The sequence below is a fragment of the Urocampus carinirostris genome, chromosome 14 (assembly GCF_059441175.1).
Source record: "Urocampus carinirostris isolate Australia breed hairy pipefish chromosome 14, RoL_Ucar_1.0, whole genome shotgun sequence".
In the NCBI taxonomy this organism is placed as follows: Eukaryota; Metazoa; Chordata; class Actinopteri; order Syngnathiformes; family Syngnathidae; genus Urocampus; species Urocampus carinirostris.
The window spans coordinates 33,089,369-33,110,071 of record NC_142362.1 but is presented as its reverse complement, the minus strand read 5'-3'; the positions used below and the strand labels follow the sequence as shown (position 1 = coordinate 33,110,071).

The 20,703-nt window shown below is 39.5% G+C and overlaps 1 protein-coding gene across 1 annotated transcript in view; it reads left to right on the top strand.

Annotated features, from left to right (window-relative positions):
• The window catches only part of LOC148353209 (neuroligin-4, X-linked-like), an 85,042-nt gene extending 71,072 nt beyond the window's left edge, over positions 1-13,970 (top strand). The window contains exon 10 of the mRNA XM_088352200.1: positions 7,259-13,970. Within this exon, the coding sequence (XP_088208326.1) occupies positions 7,259-7,666 (408 nt within the window). The 3' untranslated portion in view covers positions 7,667-13,970. The remainder of the gene's footprint in view (positions 1-7,258) is intronic.
• The last annotated feature ends 6,733 nt before the right edge of the window (positions 13,971-20,703 follow it).

The following is a 20,703-nucleotide window of genomic DNA, read 5'->3' as shown; positions in this document are numbered from 1 at the left end:
CTGTCATTTTAACGGGACGAGTACTTCCTTAAGAATGTAGTGCGGCACTTTAAGAGAAGGAGAGGCAGAGAGACAAGGAAAAACAATGACTGGTGGATCACAGGAAGGAGTTTTTTGAGTCAACATTGCAAGAGTTAAGTACAAAGCGTGTTGTGATGAGGCGACTCCAATAAAGTGTTTTTTTTATAGGTTTAGAATCCGCACATTCTTTTAGTGTACAATTTATAAACATACATACCGTATTTTCCGCACTACAAGGCACACCTAAAAGCCTTTATTTTTTTTTCAAAAGCTGACCATGCGCCTTTTAATACAGTGCGCCTTATATATGGATCAATATTAAGTCGCAAAGTCTTGCAACTAAGGCAAGCAGCCGCCGACTAGATTTTTCCCCGAAGTAGTCTGCGGTGTATGCTGGGATTTATATACCGGCGTTTCATTTCCTAACCAATGTGTCAATCATCATTTGAATCAGTCACTATTGGCTAAAGTTATTCGGAGGTAAACGGGGCGGATCCTTTTTATCATTTACAGGCTCGCATAGGTTAAAGGGGCGAAACAAAGCCTGCAATTGGCCGAAAAAGATGAATGTGAATCACAGTTGGGTTGCTCTACGGCATAGAGAAAACATTTTTTACTTGCAAGTTGTCCCCATGCTTGTGTGGGTTTCCACCGGGCACTGCGGTTTCCTCCCACATTCCAGAAACATGCATGACAGGTTAATTGGCGGGTTCAAATTGTCCCTAGGCGCAAATGAGCGAGTGAATTGTCTGTCTCTCTGTGTCTTACGAATTGCTGACAACCGGTTCAGGGTGTCCCCTGCCCACTATCCGCAACCCTACTGAGGATAAACTGTGCAGATATTGGATGGATGGATATCTACTGTACATGTACACGTTATATTTCAATTACCAGTATTGTGTTTCTATAAATAATGCAATTAGTTTTGAAACACTCATAATTAAAGCAAAGAAATACATTACTAGAATTTGAATCGTCTTTATTGTCATTTATATCGCCGTGAACATTGTTTACAACGTTTTATTATTATTATGCCCCTTTTTAGGCACACAATATGATAATATGCATTTTAAATCTCAAAATGCATTGGGGCTAGCTCAGTATTCTTTATTGCAGTCAGGTGAGGCTGTCACTGCTATGGATTCGTTTTGAAAATGTAAATCCCTCTCCTTTCAACAATCTATTTATGCAAACACGTGTCTCAATGCACCGTGAAAGGTGATGTCAATCTCTGAGACATAAACAATCATTTATTAGTTCCACTGTGCGTTTACTATATTCAATCGTGTTTCCATCTCGCAAGCTCTACAATGGGTTTATTTGCTTAGTGAGTTTGGTGAGTGCTACAGCGCCAGGAATCAGGTGTCAATTTTGTTGATATTGAACGAGGTTTTATTTTTCATAAAAATGTTTGTGCAGGAGAAGCGCCGCTGCAAAGATGTTTATGTAAATCGTGTAAATGATTGCGCGCTGCCGTAATTTCTTGTTGCATAAAATGATAATCCCTCTAAAATTTGGTAGGTTTTATGTAGACGCATACAAATCTTGTAGAGCAAATACCAAGAATACTAATATATATATATATATATATATATATATATATATATATATATATATATATATATATATATATATATATATATATATATATATATATATATATATATATATATATATATATATATATTGGACTTCAGAAGGAATGGCAGGAATCCAGCACCACTCATCATAAAAGGAGACTGTGTAGAGAGAGTCCACTCCTTCAAATTTCTCCGACGACCTCTCCTGGTCTGCAAACACCAGAGCGGTGGTAGGGAAGGCCCAGCAGCGACTGCATTTCCTGAGAGTGCTCAGGAAAAATCATCTAAAACAGCAGCTGCAGGTGTCATTTTACAAAGCCACAGTGGAGAGCATTCTAACGTACTGCATTATGGTGCGGTATGCTGGGTGCACAGCAGCAGACAGGAAAACGCTCCAGAGGGTCATCAAAACAGCCCAGAAATTCGTCGGTTGCTCTCTGCCCAGTCTGGAGGACATTGCCTGCTCTCGCTACCTCAGCAGAGTAGAAAACATCATCAAGGACTTTTCTCACCCCGGCCAACCACTTCTACGACCTGCTGCCTTCCGGCACGAAACAAAAACAAACAGACTCAGAGACAGTTTCTTCCCCAGAGCCATTACCACCCTAAACAGACACCGCACAAAAAACTGAAAAACTCTTGCAAAACCACTGCCTCATACGAACGTAAAATGGTACTCATGTCTATGTTTCTTGCACATGTTGACTGCACTATGTTTACTGCTTACTTTGCACAATGTTGACTATTTTTTGCACTATGATGACTATTTCTGCACCAAATGCATAATTGCACAAACCCTTACGATACCAAACTGTATTACGATACCAAACTGTATGCAACATCCTACATGCCGACATTTCTTGTGTAAATATTGTGTAAATTATAACTATAACCTTATCCTCCTTGTTTTATAACCTTATCTTCTTTGTTCCTTTATCTTCTTGGCTTTTCTACCTCACTGTGAATGTGTAAAACTGGAGTGTCATGCCCAATTACGTTGTCACAATATGTTAACCCATTTTGTAACAATGACAATAAAGGTATATTCTATTCTATTATCTATCTATCTATCTATCTATCTATCTATCTATCTATCTATCTATCTATCTATCTATCTATCTATCTATCTATCTATCTATCTATATATATATATATATATATATATATATATATATATATATATATATATATATATATATATATATATATATATATATATATATATATATATATATATATATATACAGTATATATAAATATATATATAAATATATATATATATATATATATACTGGACTGTCTCAGAAAATTAGAATATTGTGATAAAGTTCTTTATTTTCTATAATGCAATTAAAAAAACAAAAATGTCATACATTCTGGATCCATTACACATCAACTGAACTATTTCAAGCCTTTTATTATTTTAATATTGCTGAATTTGGCTTACAGCTTAAGAAAACTCAAAAATCCTATCTCAAAATATTAGAATATCATGAAAAAGTATACAAGTAGGCTATTCAACTAATCACCTGAATCATCTAATTAACTCGAAACACCTTGCGAGGGTTTCCTGAGCCTTAAAAACACTCAGCTTGGTTCAGTACACTAAATCACTGCTGATCTGACTGCTGTCCAGAGGACCATCATTGATACCCTCCATCAGGAGGGTAAGACACAAAAAGAAATTTCTCAAAGAGCAGGCTGTTCACAGAGTGCAGTTTCAAAGCATATCCACAAAAAGTCTGTTGGAAGGGAAAAATGTGGCCGGAAACGCTGCACAACCAAGAGAGATGACCGCAGCCTTAACAAAATTGTGAAGAAGAGCCGCTTCCAGAATTTGAGGGAGCTTCAAAGACAGTGGGCTGAAGCTGGAGTCCAGGTATCAAAAGCCACAGTTCACAGACGTGTCCGGGAAATGGGCTACAATAGCCGTATTCCCATGGTCAAGCCACTTCTGAACTCAAGACAACGGAAGAAGCGTCTGACTTGGGCTATAGAGAAGAAGCACTGGACAGTTGCAGATTGGTCCAAAGTCCCCTTTCAGACGAAAGCAAGTTTTGCATTTCATTTGGAAGTCAAGGCGCCAGAGTCTGGAGAAAGGCTGGAGAAGAGCAAAATCCAAGTTGCTTGAAATCCAGTGTGAAGTTCCCACAGTCAGCAATGGTTTGGGGAGCCATGTCAGCTGCTGGTGTTGGTCCACTGTGTTTCATCAAGTCCAGAGTAAATGCAACTGTGTACCAAGAGATTTTAGAGCACTACATGCTTCCATCTGCTGAAAAGCTCTATGGAGATGAGTATTTCATTTTCCAGCATGATCTGGCACCTGCCCACAGTGCCAAAACCACCAGTAACTGGTGCACTGACCATGGCATCACTGTCCTTGATTGGCCTGCTAATTCCCCTGACCTGAACCCCATCGAGAATTTGTGGGGTATAGTTAAGAAGAAGATGAAAGACACCAGACCTACAAATGCAAATGAGCTGAAGGCCGCTATCGAAGCATCCTGGGCATCAATAACACCTCAGCAATGCCACAGGCTGATTGCCTCCATGCCACGCCGGATTGATGCAGTAATCCGTGCAAAATGATTCCCAACCAAGTACTGAGTGCATCAATGGACATTTTCAAATGTTTGATTTAGTTTTGCTGTTATAAAATTATTTTTTTTACTTGGTCTGAGGAAGTATTCTAATATTTTAAGATAGGATTTTTGAGTTTTTTTCAGCTGTAAGCCAAAATCAGCAATATTCAAATAATAAAAGGCTTGAAATAGTTCAGTTGATGTGTAATGAATCCAGAATGTATGACATTTTTGTTTTTTTAATTGTATTACAGAAAATAAAGAACTTTATCACAATATTCTAATTTTCTGAGACAGTCCAGTATATATATATATATATATATATATACATATAAAATTAAGAAGTTGCTGTCAGAACCCACACAGACGGAGGACCCAGACGCGTAACCTTTTCACACAAGCTTTATTTTACGGGTATTGAAGTCATGCGCGTGAACACAAACGCCAGGGATTCGGCGATCGCTGAACAGAAGAAGTGAGACAGAGAAGTCAGAGGCAGATGAGATCAAGGCCGAACAGAACAGATGGGATCGACACACGGGTAGATACCGGACGGGACAGACGGGATCGATACCAGAAACTGCGGCAAGATACCGGACAGGATGAGACAAACGGGATCGATACCGGATACCGAAGACTGGAGCAAGATACTGGACAGGACGAGACAGGCGTGATCGATATCAGATACTGGAGACTGGAGCAAGATACTGGACAGGACGAGACAGGCGGGATCAATACCGGATACTGGATACACGAGCAGGATACCGGAACCTAGTCAAAACACAAGACTTGCGAGTGCAGAGGTTCGTTGACGGACAGACAAGGAGTGAACGAGAGTTTAAATAGGAGGGAAGCCAATCAGGCAATGAGCCGCAGCTGAGGGCAATGGGCAACCATGACAGTGGCATCCTATGCAATCTTCTTTTTAGCTGCCCATTAATAAAAACGGTAACAAACAGAATAAATGTATCAGTAGGCAAAGAAATGGTTATATTAGAACTAATCCAAAGCCACAAAGTGTTTGTTATTTTTGGGTCCTGTTTTGCAAGCGGATCAGCTGCCGTTGGATCACATCTGCAATGCTCAGTTTGCCATCGAAGCGAGAATTTGCGTGCGTGAGTTTGGATACATGCACACGTGTGAATCGTTTCCCATTTAAAGTCATCTGTGGACTATTTGGCCTGTTGTTTGCTCTGTTTGTCAGCTCACATGTGGCGTTAGCGAACGCTAAAATGCTAGATGTTATTCTCTACGCTGATTGCCGCTCAACTGCTCATGCGCCAGTCTTTATTTAGAATATCCGCTCTTATCCCGTGTCTATTATTTTCCCCACGGGTACATCTGCTGTGACAATTCAAGATCTCCTCTTTTTTTACTCGGAGCACAATATCAATGGGATTTTTGAGTGATTTGCACTTAATAGGGATATAAAGAAGTGTGATTTATTCCATACCATGCTTGTAATGAAATGTAATTTTAAAGAATTGCCAGAATACCGATAATCGACTGGCAAAGGATGTTGTTGGCGAAGACCAATGGTGGGCAAACTACGGCCCGTCAGGCTTTTTTATCCAGCCCTCAAATAGAAAAGGCTAAAATATAATAATAATATATATAAAATGTCAAAAATAAAAGTAAAGGAGACCTCGCGCTTTAGCTGTTTCATGGATTTTTAATTGTATTGATTTTATTGACATTGACATTGATATTAATATATATATATATATATATATATATATATATATATATATATATATATATATATATATATATATATATATATATATATATATATATATATATATATATATATATATATATATATATATATATATATATATATACATACAGTGGAACCTCGGTTCTCGACCATAATCCGTTCCAGAACCTTGTTCGAAAACCGATTTGGTCGATCACGGAAAATTGTTTTTCCCATTAAAAGTAATGTAAAATCATTTTAATCCGTTCCAACACCCTGAATTTTTAGCAAGAACATAAACATGAAGCTAACCCAGGCTAATTGTACGTTCGCGTTGGCGTAATCTTCCGTACAAAAGATTACGCTAACATGAACGTGTAAAAATAAAAAAAAAGGATTATGAATAGGATTTCTTATCTTTTTGGTGGACGGTGGGGAGAGAAAAATCATCAAAGTTTTTCAACCTCTTCCAAAACTTGCGGCAGTTGCTTGCTTATAGCGCTAAGTTCCTTAGCCGCATCACTCGATTTCACAGCCTCCTTATTCTTTACTATCGTACTGATAGTAGATTTAGCCATGTTGTATTCACTAGCAAGATCGGAAATTCGTACACCTCTTTCATATTTAGCTATTATGTCTTTCTTAAAGGCAATAGTTGGACGAACAACTTTTTTTTTTTTCCACCTGTCCTGTGTGCACCGACATTCTTCGGAGGCATAATTAGGGGCTAAAACACCCGTACGCCGCTCAGCATCGCACCCTAGCGTACCGGCGTTCGAACTCCGATTTTTTTGACCGAACAGCGAAGCAAGAATTCCTCAAAATTTTGGGTCGAACACCGATCCGTCCGAAATGAGAGGCGTTCGAAAACCGAGGTTCCACTGCGTATATATATATATATATATATATATATATATATATATATATATATATATATATATATATATATATAAAACATTGTTATAATAATAATATGTAAAATTTTGTCCAGAAAGTCCATGACAGCAACAATGCCTCTAGCCTGCCATAATCTAGTATTGCGTGAATGATATGAAATGAAATGATCTGCATTCATATAGCGCTTTTCAAGCCAATGACTTCCCAAAGCGCTTTACAATGTGCTTCACATTTCCCAATAGAGGCCGTGATCTGTGCAGCCATTTAAGGCGCTAACCTGCTTATTGGGGGTATTTGGGGTTCAGTGTCTTACCCAAGGACACTTCGACATGTAACACGGACAAGCCGGGATTCGAACTGGGATCCCTTAATCCTAAAACGATCGCTCTACCTCCTGAGCTACTGCCGCCCCAATATATATATATATATATATAGATATAAGACAATTCAACACCCATTCCTTATTCGATTGTCCGCAGGTGAAGCAGTTGGAATCTGACGCGGCGTCGGCGGACGAGCGAAACAACGCTCACCACCACCACACCCTGGACACACTGGACGCCCTGGACGGCCTTGACACGCAGGACATCTACAGCACGCTGGACACGGTGCGCCTCACCTGCCCACCCGACTATACCCTCACCCTGCGCCGCTCGCCTGATGACGTACCCCTCATGACCTTGCTTAGCCCCGGCTCGCTGCCAGTTACGCCGGGCTCGCACACAGTCACCCCCGCCACGCCCATGACCCCCATGACGCCCGGATCGGTGGTGGGCTTGAGGATGGGCCACCCGCACCAGGGATACGCGCACCACAGCCCGTACAGTAACACGCACTTGCCGCACACGCACATCTCCACCCACACTCACTCGACTACGCGTGTATAACCGGATCTAGCTATGAGAGAACGTTTGAGAAACAAATTATATTCACTCTCACATGTCACATCATATTCTCACGCATGCACAACTATACTCTCATACAGAAACAGTCATGTGAATGCTCAAACACTAATACAATCCCTCGTACACACCGCCATACTCGTTCGCACGTACTATTATGATCTCATACGCATACGACTATACTCTCTTGCGCATACTACTACAAACGCATACACACTCTGATATGCTTTCACAAACATGCTACTATACTATCACACACATATAACTTACAACTATACTCACTCGCACACATTATTATACTCTCTTCCACACACGAATATATTCCGGCACACATAGTACTATAGTCTTCCTCACACACTACTATACTCTCTCACACCCTGCTATTCATTCTATCACACCATTAAAATTGCTGTTGCATTGGTCTGAGTGAGTATAATAGTGTGCATGAGAGAGTATAGTGGTTTGTGTGATAGGGTTAAGTAATAGGATAGTGTAATGCTTGCTTCACCCTACAGTGTTCTATCACAGTGTTGTTTTACTTTGAGGGTTGCTGCCAGAATAGTAGTTTGTGTGATTGAGTATTGTAGTATATGTGAGAGGGACCAGTAGTATGTGTTTGACAACATAGTGGTTACCATGAGAGTATAGTAGTGTGTGTGAGAGAGTATAGTAGTGTGTTTATGGCAGTATAGGAGAATGTTTGAGAGAGTAGCGTTTGTGCATGGGTATGACTGTCTGAATGAGAGTATAGTTGTGCATGTGTGAGAGTAGGATGTTATATGTGAGAGCAAGTATGACTTACTTCTCAAATGGCCTCTCATATCTAGCCCACGGAGGGACTTCATGCTTACACACACATGCTCACACAAAGACACATAAACAAAGACAAATGAAACGATAGGACGCAAATACCTCTACTAATAACCCTGCAGGATTGTTCCAGATGGAAAGTACGTGAGTTACTTTTTTGCGGGATGTGACGCTCATAGTAGGCGGAGCTTGAGCTAGCGGTCGACGGAGCTTCAGACACATCGAAGAGGCTAATATTGCCACGGCGACCTGTCTTGTTTTTTCCGCCGATCGACTCTCCAATTCGCCAGCGAATGAGACGAAAGAGATTGTAGCTGAACAACCTGTGAAATGTGAATGTAGCATTCTTTTTCTGTTTTTCTCCTGACAAAAAAAGAGCAAGCTGAGGTGAAGAGAACAAAACAGGAAAGCGGGAGGAGAGACGTTTAAAAAAAAAAAGGAAGAAAAAAAACCTTAGCTGAAAGAAAAGTACAGGATTTGGACTATATATGGTACCAGCCCTCCAAGATTTTCCACTGGAGCGTCAACCTAACAACCAGCTATGTGTTCAAACTCTTGTAAATAGAATGGGAAGATGATATATGATGATTTATAGCATTTACTTGATCTTGCATTGACTTATTTAACCGCTTTCATTTCTGATATTACTCCAATATTGTATAGATGTCCGGGGAACAAGGCCGGTTGTATGTCTCTCTCTCTCTCTCTCGCTCTCTCTCTCTCTCTCTCTCTCTCTCTCTCTCTCTCTCTCTCTTCCTCTCTCTCTCTCTCTCTCTCTCTCTTCTCTCTCTCTCTCTCTCTCTCTCTCTCTCTCTCTCTCTCTCTCTCTCTCTCTCTAGCTCTCTAGCTCCCTAGTGTTCTACATCTCTACCTATTTACAGTATATCACTCTCTATTGATTGCTTTCTCTCTTTCTCTCTCTCGCTCACTCTCTTGCTCTCTCTATCTATCTATCTCTCTATTTCTCTATTTCTCTCTCTCAGTCTCTATCTTGCTATTCCTCTTTTCTATCTTTCTTGTTCTCTACCTAGCTATTCCTCTTTTTCTATCTCTCCCCTCTATCTAACTTCTCCTCTTTTAATATATCTCTATTACTCTTTTTCTTTCTTTCTCTCTCTCTCTCTCTCTCTCTCTCTCTCTCTCTCTCTCTCTCTCTCTTTCTCTCTTTTGCTCTCTCTCTCTCTTTCTACCCCCCCTAAATTTTGTATTTACAAGGCTTTTTTTGCTGATTGCCATCATTTCTGCGAGTCTTTGTAATCGTCTCGCTATACTACGTTCCTACTGAACTACTTATGACGGATCGTCTGGTGACAAGTATCGTGTAAAGAGAACGCGGCACGACGATGACGGTCGAGAATCGTCCGGTTGCCGTTGGCAACCATCGCTTGTTTTCCGAAATGTCCACCTGCCCGATTTAACTCAAAGGCACTGAATTAAGACTTTACTTCCATCACTCACGTCGTTAAAAAAATCAACCCCCAAAAATAAATAAGAACAATTATTTAAAGGGACAGTGTGTATTATTCAACCCATGTTAGTGGATAAAAAATAATTCATTAAAAAATATATATTGTTTTGAATAATCATCAAAATTTCAATAACTAACATAAAAAGGCATTTATAGAAAATAATCGTAGGTCGATAGTGTTGCATGTACTGTACATAACATGAGCCTCATCTAGAGGGAGCTGACATAAATGTCTGCTATCTTTCTCCTAAGGGTACACCAAAGAGTACAAAAAGATGAGAAGGAAAAGGTACAGTCTGGTCACTTTGAGATTCTCTAGTTTGTATTCTTCTTTGTGCTTTTTAACACTCATTTTCTGTTGCATGACCTTATGCAACCAAATCTAGTCGGCGATAATACACACTGTGCCTTTAAAGAACATAAAACAAATGTGATGTTTTCCTTTAATGTAATATTTTCAATTCCACACAGTTGTAGTTTGTAAGATTGATTTCAATATTAACAATGAGTAATTTCATAAATTTAACATGATTATATTCTCATAAAAGTATAAAATAACTAAATTCATTTGCCAAAACAGTCACTTTTTTCCCATTTTCTTTAACTTTTGCTAAAAGTTGTGTTGCACAAAAAAAGACAAACTTTAAACTTTAAGCGTATTATTCCTCCTGGTCATCGGATTGAGACTATTAAATGTATATTAAGGTATGTAATTATTTTCAACCTAATGAAAACAAGGGATTTGTAACGTGTTGCAATAATATACTGGGATTTGAACTTTGAATTTCTATCTTGTTCACTGATTATTACTACAAAAAAAATATATACTTTCTAGTGCCTAGTGAAAGTAGTGCCCCCAAAGAACATTTTGTCATATTCCCACATTTTCTTGTTTCAAGCTAAATAAACTGAAAATAATTTCCAAGAAACAACAACTGAGACATAAACATGGTTTTTACTCGATTTTTTTTCAACATTTATGCTATGTTGACGACTTCTGACTAATCCATTGTCTATCTAATTATGTAACAATGACAATCAGAGTGGACCTGTATGCCAGTTAGTCTTAGTTTAAATGCACCTGCTCTGTGATGTGCTCAGATATCTGTGAAATCTGACACTTACATTATAAAGACCAAAGAACACACCAGGCAGGCCCGGGATACAGTTGGGGAAAAGTTCAAAGAAGGAGTAGGATACAAGAAGATTTTGCAACATTTACACATCTCCCGGGCAAGCAATATTATCAAATGGAGAAAGCATAAAACCACTGCAAACTTATCAAGACCTGGCCGTTGCGCTAAACTTTTGACCCAAACAAGGAGAGAACTAATCAGAGAAGCAACCAAGAGGCTAAAATGTCATATTGGATGACCTACAACGCAGAGGAGGCACAATCTGTGCATGAAACAACTCTTTGTCGTACTATGTATAAATGTGCCCTTTATGGAAGAGTTGAAAGAAGAAAGCCCTTTTTGAACGAATGCCATTAAATAATGCATTTAGTTTTTTTTTATTCATTTAAAATGAATTTAACTTAAGAGAATTTCAATTATTTTAGCACAATATAAAATGTTAAATACATTTGTTTCTTTTCATGGTTGTGTTTCACACGTGGTTGATTCTTATTATTTATTTTCATTTTTTGAACTTTAAGTTTGAAGCCTGAAATGTGGCAATATGTCAACAAATTCTTGGGGAGCCAATAGTTTTGCAAGGCACTGTAAACGGACCTCACGTCGTCTATTTAATGTCGACAAGAAGCGCCAATCAAATCTTCATTCTTGTCCCCAGGCGTCGTCGTCTTGCGTAAATCATGACGTGGTCTAATTTGGACTGATTTTGGACATTCGCCAGCTGTCTTTGCTCAGATTGCTTAAGGGCTCTTTTGTCACTCTGTGTCAACCGTGTTACATTTTAAAGCGTTTGGTGCATAACCGCCAGTCTCTTTTTATTAACTAGTGACGTTGACCTAGTGATGCCTCTCTTTTTAGCCCCCACTGAGAGAGACAAAGGGCCGCATTCGGTTGTGAATTGCGAGGCTTGCTTCCCTACAGTGCCTGTCCCCGACAAGAACTTTTAGACATATTGCCATTTTCAGGTTTCAAATTACTAAATTAAACAAACTAAAAATATTTTCTAAGAAACAATAACATGTGAGACACATGTGAAAATATTGTATCGCGCTAACAAATAAAAAACTGAAAAGTAGGTGTTGCAAAAATATTGCCCCCCTTTAAGTTGATACAAGTATTTCCTTTTGCTAACATCACAGTTACAAGTCTTTTTGGGTACGTTTCTATAGCTTTGCACATCTTGAAACACAAATATTTGCCCATTCTTCCTTGCAAAACAGCTCAAATTTCTTAATGTATGATGTGATTGTTTGTGCACAGCATTTTTAGATATTTATACACATTTCCTAGTGGATTGTGGTCTGGAGTTGGCCTGGCCATTCCAACACCTTTGTTTTGTTAGTTTAAAACCATTCCATTGGAAATTTTGCTTTCTGTTGAGGGTCGTTGTCCTGCTGTTAGGCAAACCTGGCCCCATTCTCTGGTCTCATGCATACTCCAACAGATTTTCTGACAGAATCACACTGATTTTGTCTCCATCGATCTTACTCTCAGCTCTAAAGATCTTTCCAGCCCTTTGCTGAAGAAAAACAACCTCAGAGTATGATGCTGCCACCACCATGTTTGACAGTGGGGGGATGGTGTTTTCAGGGTAATGTATAGTGTCACTATTATGCCAAACGTAAGATTGCATTCAGCCAAAAAAGATTAATTTTGGTCTACTTTGACCAGAGCACCTTGTTCCACGTGTTTTTTCTTGACACTCTATCATAAAGGGAAGATTTTTGCAGAGTATGTCTAATATTTGATTTATGCACAGATTGCCCCACCTCAGCTCTGTATGACTGTATTTCATTTTCTGATTAGTTTTCTCCAAGTTTTGGTTGGTTTGCAATGGCTATTCATTACCTCCATTTTGATATTATTGCTTGCACAGTGCTCCCACAGATGTATACATTTTGATACTTTAGTCATTTAGGTCTAAATTGGATTGTTCAAAAGTCAGCAGGGAACTTCTGGAGTCAGGTAGCTAAGCTGAGAGAACAGAGGGGCAACCTTTTTGCAAAACCTACTTTTCAGTTTTTTTCTGTTGTAATCACAATATAGAATGTTGAAATAATTTGGTTCCACTCCACGATTGTGTCTATATTTTCAGTTTTTTAGCTGTAAGTTTAATGCCTGAAATGGTACTGTCAGGACCAGAACAGGAAACAGGACCCACTCGCCTAACGTTACTCAGTTTTATTGGAGAAAGGAGAAAGGAGGGCACACTCGGTCCGGAGATCGTTGGTTGCGGGGAGTAGGTTGCTCAGCCGCGTAAGTGGGACTTCCGTGGCTAGCGATGACGGTGTCGGGAACGGAAAAAGTCAAAATCAAACAGATCGTGGCGGGAGCAAAACAGAAGCAAAAACTGAGATTCTCAGACGCACCGACAAAAGGCTAATAACAGGACAGCGTTTAAATATCGCCAGGGAGCCATTCTGTCAACGAGCTTCAGCTGGTGTCCATGGGAGGTCCAATTGGGCGCCTTGGCAACTGTGACAGAAGCTGGCGCCACACGGCTGGGTGCCAACTGGGCGCCATGGCAACCGTGACAGGTACAATATGAAAAAAAGTTCTAGAGGGGCCAGTATTTTCATTAGGCACTGTATGTTTACCCTTCAGTAATTCATTGTGTTCTCTCGCACATATTACAAAAAGTTTTTTAGTTAACAGTGAGCCGAATAACACCCTCAACTTGTGTATGGCAAAACCAGAGATTTTGCGAACCGAAAGCAAAGAAGAAAAAAAAAGAACAAGATTGAAACGGGCGTTATAGGAATATTCTTCTTTTTTTGTATGGAATTGGTGGATGGCTAGATTGTGTCAAAGCATAAAACATCTTTGCTGCATTTTTGAAAAATAAAAAGATCCATATTTTACAATTTGTGAGCAATTCATATGCCTCTTATGTATTTATTCAAAAAGAGATGTTTTGATTAACAGAAAATGTCACTCAACAAAAGTTTTCTGTAAAATGAAATGCTCGTCTTCAAAATATCATGAAAACGCTGATACGCTAGTGGCTGCGCTACTTCCCACAATGCCTATCTCTTCATTCAGTCTAGAATCTTGGACTCTTCATAAAGACTTTTCGAGTTGGCAATATGAAACTGTATTTTTTTATATGTATTTAGGATTGCAGTGATGCTAAAGGGGAAGCAAAAGCATGATTCCAATTTAAACGATGCTTGCACTTTATAAATTATTTATATATAAAGAAGGACCACATATATTTATTTGTGTTATTTAATCATATACACATATAACATAAGTAGTGCTGTATACTATTTTGTCTTTTTCATGTTTTTATCTGGGGTACCAGGGTTTCAGAACGCATTAGCTACGCATTACCAAAAGTGATCCCCACAGCAGAATGGATTAACGTGGTCACTCTGGGGGTCTTCCCTAATATATTATTTGACGTTTATGAATGAATTAAAACCAATTAAATTAAGCAAGTACTTCTGAGTGTGAGACAGTAAGTTAGACGCAGGTTTAATCCGTCACTCCACTCACCTTTTCCGCAAACTGGTTACACACCGAAGTGTTGCGGGTGAAGAGGTATGACTTTTCTTCCTTTGTGTGTTAGTTTTACTACTGGGTCGTGAGATGGGTAAAACAAGTGAGTTGAGCCATTTCGTTTATGTTTAATTTTTTAAATCCAGAGTATTCTGGGCACACCTGAGGTACAGAACAAAGCAGTTTGATTCACAAGTGGGCATTTAAGATGGCTGACAATTAAGTTTATACTAGAAGTTATGACAAAAATGAAACTCAAAAAGTAATGGAAAAATCCCTACTTCACACTAGTTGTCTGGATCAGTTCTGGCAAGTACTGTAAAACTCAAGGCCTATTGCTAACCACAAACCTAAAACACCACTTGAAATAACGAAGAGTCGAAATGACAATTGAATGAATGGATATATCAAGAATCCGAATAATGATATCCAAAAGCAAATACAGGAGTAAATAACCCTTTAAATAACCGTGAAGGGCAGTCATTATGACAAAATAAGTGAGTTATAAATAACTGAAATAATAAAAAGGTTATAAATGAAGAAATCATAAAATCATGCAGTTACAGATTTAAGTATTACAACTAGCAGTTTTTCATAAGCCCTGACTAAGCATGTCTGCGTGCCACTGTTTTTCTTTAACTGTCTTAAAAAAAAACACAGTAAATGAAACTTTGTTGCCTGATATTAAACACTTTATTTCACACAATTTAATATATTTATGCACGTATGCTTCTTGCTCTGTAAGAGTTGCAGTGGTTGTCAACATTATTAATGGAATAAGAAATGAAAAAGAAATGCTGACTTGGTTCCCCCCAAAAGAGTGAATCATTCAACCTATCATCAACTATAAATCGTAGTAATTAAATAAAAAGGCCCCGTAGCCTTTGCATAACTTCCTCTGGTATTAAAAAAACACAAATAAAACCTACTGAATAAGGTAGCGAGCACGGCAGCAAATGCCAGCTGGCTTAGGAGAGATCAGGCGCCATGTCGAAAGAACCGAATCCATGGCTGACTTCCAAACCGGTCAGGCGTCTCCGGCATTGTGTCTCGCTAATCCCATTAATTTCCTCAAACCACTCTTAATTCAATTTCACATCAAGCGAAAGTTCAAGTGAGGCGCAGGTGATATATTTACACATCAACACTCGCACAACGGGGTCCCCCAGCACGTTGTTTCGAGGGAAGCAACGGATTCCGAAACACTCAGGGTTAAGCTGTGACGCTTCCTGATTGAGTGGGCAACTATAGGTCGGACCTGCAGAGTGTGACGGCTTCTTTTTCGAGAAATGTTTTCTGATGACGATGGTTTTGTAGTAAATAAGCTTTGTGCGGTTGCATGCTTAATGGGGATCAGAGTCACGTTTATTATCATTGTGTGCCTACAATGAAGTTATTGTTGCACTCCAGTTGGCAAACTATGGAGTCCTTAAGCACTTGGGTTGTAGGGGGCACCATTTATACAAATATAAAATGTAACAAATAGATAAATATTAAGTATTTACTTCTAATATCTAGTCATCTAGTATCTAAAATAAAAACTATACACAACCGGGATATTGTACTTAAAACTGTCCCGATGGTAACGGTTCGATTAAGCCAGTGGTTCTCAAGTACTGAGGCGGGCCCCCTCTGGGCGGCACGGGGCTCCTAGAATAAATTGAAATTGCACCTCCACTACATTAGTTGGCAGCAGCGTTCTCATTGGCAGAGAGCGCGTTTGGTGGTAAAGCATCAGCTCTTTGCACATACATAGCGGAGAGGATAAGTATGAATTGTAGACACAAAGTGTAGCAAACCCTTCAGTGACCCTATAAAAGGATATTTAACAAGAACGAGAAGACAGGCGGTGGGCGGCACTGTAGCTGGGTGGTTAATTATTTTTCTTGAATTATTTTTTTTACGAGAAGCGTTTGGGGACTTTTCCTATTACATATTTACAAAGATGACATCCAAATTATGAGCAACAAGAGTATGAGTATGGATGTTAAGAGGGGATTGTGTGATTGTGCCGACTGTGTTGTATGGTCCAGAGACTTGAAGCCTGAACGCAGATTTGAGAAGGAAATTAAATGTCTTTGAGATTAAGTGTTTGAGGAGTATGTTAGGAATGACAAGATTTGATGGATTGAGAAATGAAATTGTGAGAGACAGAACTGGAGTAGTAGTGGAACTGAGCAAGCATGTGGATATGAGAGTACTCGGTTAGTTTGAACTAATGGAGAGGATGGATGAGGAGCAAGTGTTGAAGAAGATCTACAAAGCAGAAGTAAATGGAAGGAGACCAAGAGGAAGGCCGCGATTGACGTGGATGGATGGTGTTATGAGTGCACTGCAAGAAAGAGGTCTAAATATAGTGGAAGTTAGAGCTCTTGTTGGTGATAGGAATGAGTGGAGAGGTGTTGTGAAAGCATAGTGGGATGTTTGGACGCGTTCTAAGGGATGGAGAGGGCACCTGTATGATGCGGCAGGGTTAAACCAGTGAAAGCTGTCGGGCCTTGCTGTTGAACAGAAGAGTGTGTTGTGTCACCCTGACCCGAGTGACACCACCACTTTCTTGTGTCCCGTTTCATCTGGAGGGACGAAAACATGTGACCAACTTGGGTGCCGAGGTGCTTAACTTGTTTGGGTATTTGGGTTGTCCTTGGTGAATTATTTTGTGTTTTTTGCTACTTTTTCCCTTTTTATTTCTTTTGTTTATTGTGTATATGTTTGTCTTGCTGTCGGTCACCCCTCTTGAGGGATATGACCACGGTAGATAGTAAATAGACAGATATCCAAAATAATCGAGCAAGAAATATGAGGAGACTTAGGGGGCAGCACACGATCGGTCCCCATCCCACGCTTTGAATAGGACACCTACGCAACTGTGCAAAAAACACTCGAAAATGACTATAACCAGTGTTCCACATAACAAAGTGTGACATAATGTGTCCTGCTCACTGGGGGAGGCAAAGAAAGCTGCAAATAAATGTGGTGGGATTTCAAAGTGACCCAAAAAAAAAGCAACTGAGGCTGAAGAATATTGAAAGGGGAGGAGAGGTTCTCGTTGAATGATAAATGGGGCATCGGCGGGAGAGCGAATGAGATTTTGTAGAGGACGGTAAATAAAAGGATGCATGTAAGGTAGGGAAGTCTTGTTTATCGGCCGGACGCCTTCTTTGTAATTAATCACTCTACACCCACACACAAATGTATGGAGGACCCATCCTGCCACTTGTAGAAATACATTTATGAATAAATACTTACAACTATATGCCATATACTACATGAAGACATACATTGCATAATACCTAAATATATTACAAAAATGCAATGCCTTTATTTTGAGATTTATTTTTATCATGTATTTTCTCATAGATTTAGTCATGTGTTATATCATATATTTTGTCATGTATTTTTTTGTGTAATTTCTTGTGTATTTTGTCACACCATATGGTTTGTCAAATGAGGGGGCTTATCAAACTGCTTTTCACTAATTACAAATAGATACGGTTTATTTTGGCGGCAGGGCAAAATAAAAGAACCAGAAAACATGAAATAATTTGGAAGGTTGCATCCTTAACCACTAAGATCATAGGGGTACTATTTCCTGTGGTGTGTTTCTGGCAAGTACATCCTGGTGGCGCCCATCCCTCTCCAGGCCAACATATGTTTCCACCAAACCGAGAACCTTTTGCGTGTTAGGCGAATGTGCTAACCACTGCACTAAAAAAAACACTGTATGAGGTCATACACGACAAAATAAACTACAAAATAAAGGACAAAATGCATGACAAAAAACAGGACAAAATACACGAGAAAATGCACAACATTCAAAACAAAATACATGACAAAAAACATGACTATTTGAATACCAGAATAAAAAAAATGAGAAAAGAAATTGTCACGGTTGCCATGGCGCCCAATTGGCCCCGCCCGTTTGGTGCCAGCTGCGGCTCATTAACAGATTGGCTTTCCGTCTTTTTAAGCTCAGTGCACTCTCTCTCACTTTGTCAGTCCGTCAACGAACCTGTGCCCCGCAAGACGTGGGTTCTGACTCGGTCCTGTTTTCCTGTTGGTATTTCCAGTCCGGTATTGTTCCTGTATATTTTTTTCCCGTTTAATTTCGGTTTCCTGTTTCATTCCCATCTATTTTTGTCCTCTTTTTTATTCTGTCCAGTTTTCGTTCCCGTCTTGTTGGTCCTGTTTATTTTCGATACCCTGTTTCATTATCTATCCTGCCCGTCCCGTCCTGTCCGGTATCAAGCCCAGCTGTCCGATATCAACTCGGGCAATTGGAATCGATCTCGTCAGTCTCTGGCTTCCTGTCTTTCCACGCCAGACCGGCTGCCCAACGTGCATGACTCCCCATTTCCCATAAAATAAAAGGCTTGTGTGAGAACGTCACGCGATTAGGTCCTAATCCTGTTCTGGTTCTTGACATAAATGAGAAAATACATGACGAAAAACAGGACAAAAAAGACTGAAATAAATAAACGACCCCCAAAAAATGATAAAATACACAACAAAATACATAATGAAATACTCGACAAAGAAAATGAATAAATATATGAAAAAATAAATGATAAAGTACATGACAGAATACAGGAGAAAATACACGACGAATTACATGAGAAAAAAATCGACAAAAAATACAGATATAAATACATGACAAAACAAATGACAAAATACATGAGAAAATACATGATAAAATACATACCATAGTGCACGATGAAATACATGACAAAATCTCTCATCTCTTCTCATTAGCTGCACCGCTTATCCTCAGTAGTGTCGCGGGGGTGCTGGAGCCCATCCCAGCAATCATCGTGCAGTGGGCAGGAGACACCCTGAACTGGTTGCCAGCCAATCGCAGGGCACACGGGGACAGACAACTCACTCGCTCAGTCACACCTAGGGACAATTTGGACCGGCCAATCCACCTGAAATGCATGTCTTTGGAATGTGGGAGGAAACCGTAGTGCTCGGAGGAAACCCACGCAAGCACAGGGAGAACATACAAACTCCGCACAGTAAGGCTGGGAGCTGGATTTGAACCCACACAGGAGGTTCCCAAGACCTTAGAACTGTGCCGCACACGCGCTAACCACTGCGCCGCCGTGCTGCCCACATGACAAAATATGAAAGAAAATACTCAAAAAGTACACCACAAAATACATGACATAATACACAACAAAATACACAACAAAGTATACGACATAATACAGTACAAAATACACAACAAAATACAAAACAAAATAGTTGACAAAATACATAAGAAACTACTTGACAAAATAGATGAAGAAATATATGACAAAATACATGACAATATACATGATAAATGACACACCAAAGTACACAACAAAATACATCCTGAAATAGACAAATGAAAAAAAGTATATATTAAAATAGATACTTTATGGCGTAAAGTTGTAGGTATTTATCTATCTCCACATTTATTTCTACATATAGCAGGATCGGCCCTCCATACAATTTGCCTTCATTGGCCTGTGAGATTTTCGTCTTGCCCCCTCCCCCAGTCCATCCCTCCGCCCCCCCCTTTAACCAACGACCTTGAGATGATCTTCATGGCAGGGTCGCTGCTCCCCTCAGTTCCTATCAAGGCCTCTTTGCTCTACTCCACGCTCAATATTCGCTCTTCGTCGCTCGACAGCCTTTTCTGACCTTTCCTTTTATTTTTTTCTTTGTACTCCTCAAGGCTTTCTTATTCTCTCTGCGCTGTCTTAGACACTCGGCCCCCAAACGTCCCCCCCCACACACACACACACCACCTTCCTTTACCCCCAGAATCGCATTTATCCCATTTTCCACACTATAAGGTGCACCGTATCACAAGGCGCAACCCCTCAAAAATAGTCTTTTGCCATATATCTTTGATGTATAAAGTCTAGCAACTATTGTTTCCCAAAATATTTTTGTCATTTTGCTTCAGTTGAGGCTTCAAACCTAAAGCTAAAAAAGAAAACACAATTATTTCATACATTAATGAATTTGAACAAAACTTGAAAACAAAAACTGAAACTATTGCCCCCCTGTTCTCTTGTAGATGCCTTCAAAATTATCCAATGTCAACCTTGATAGCTAACAATGACAAGCATATTGCG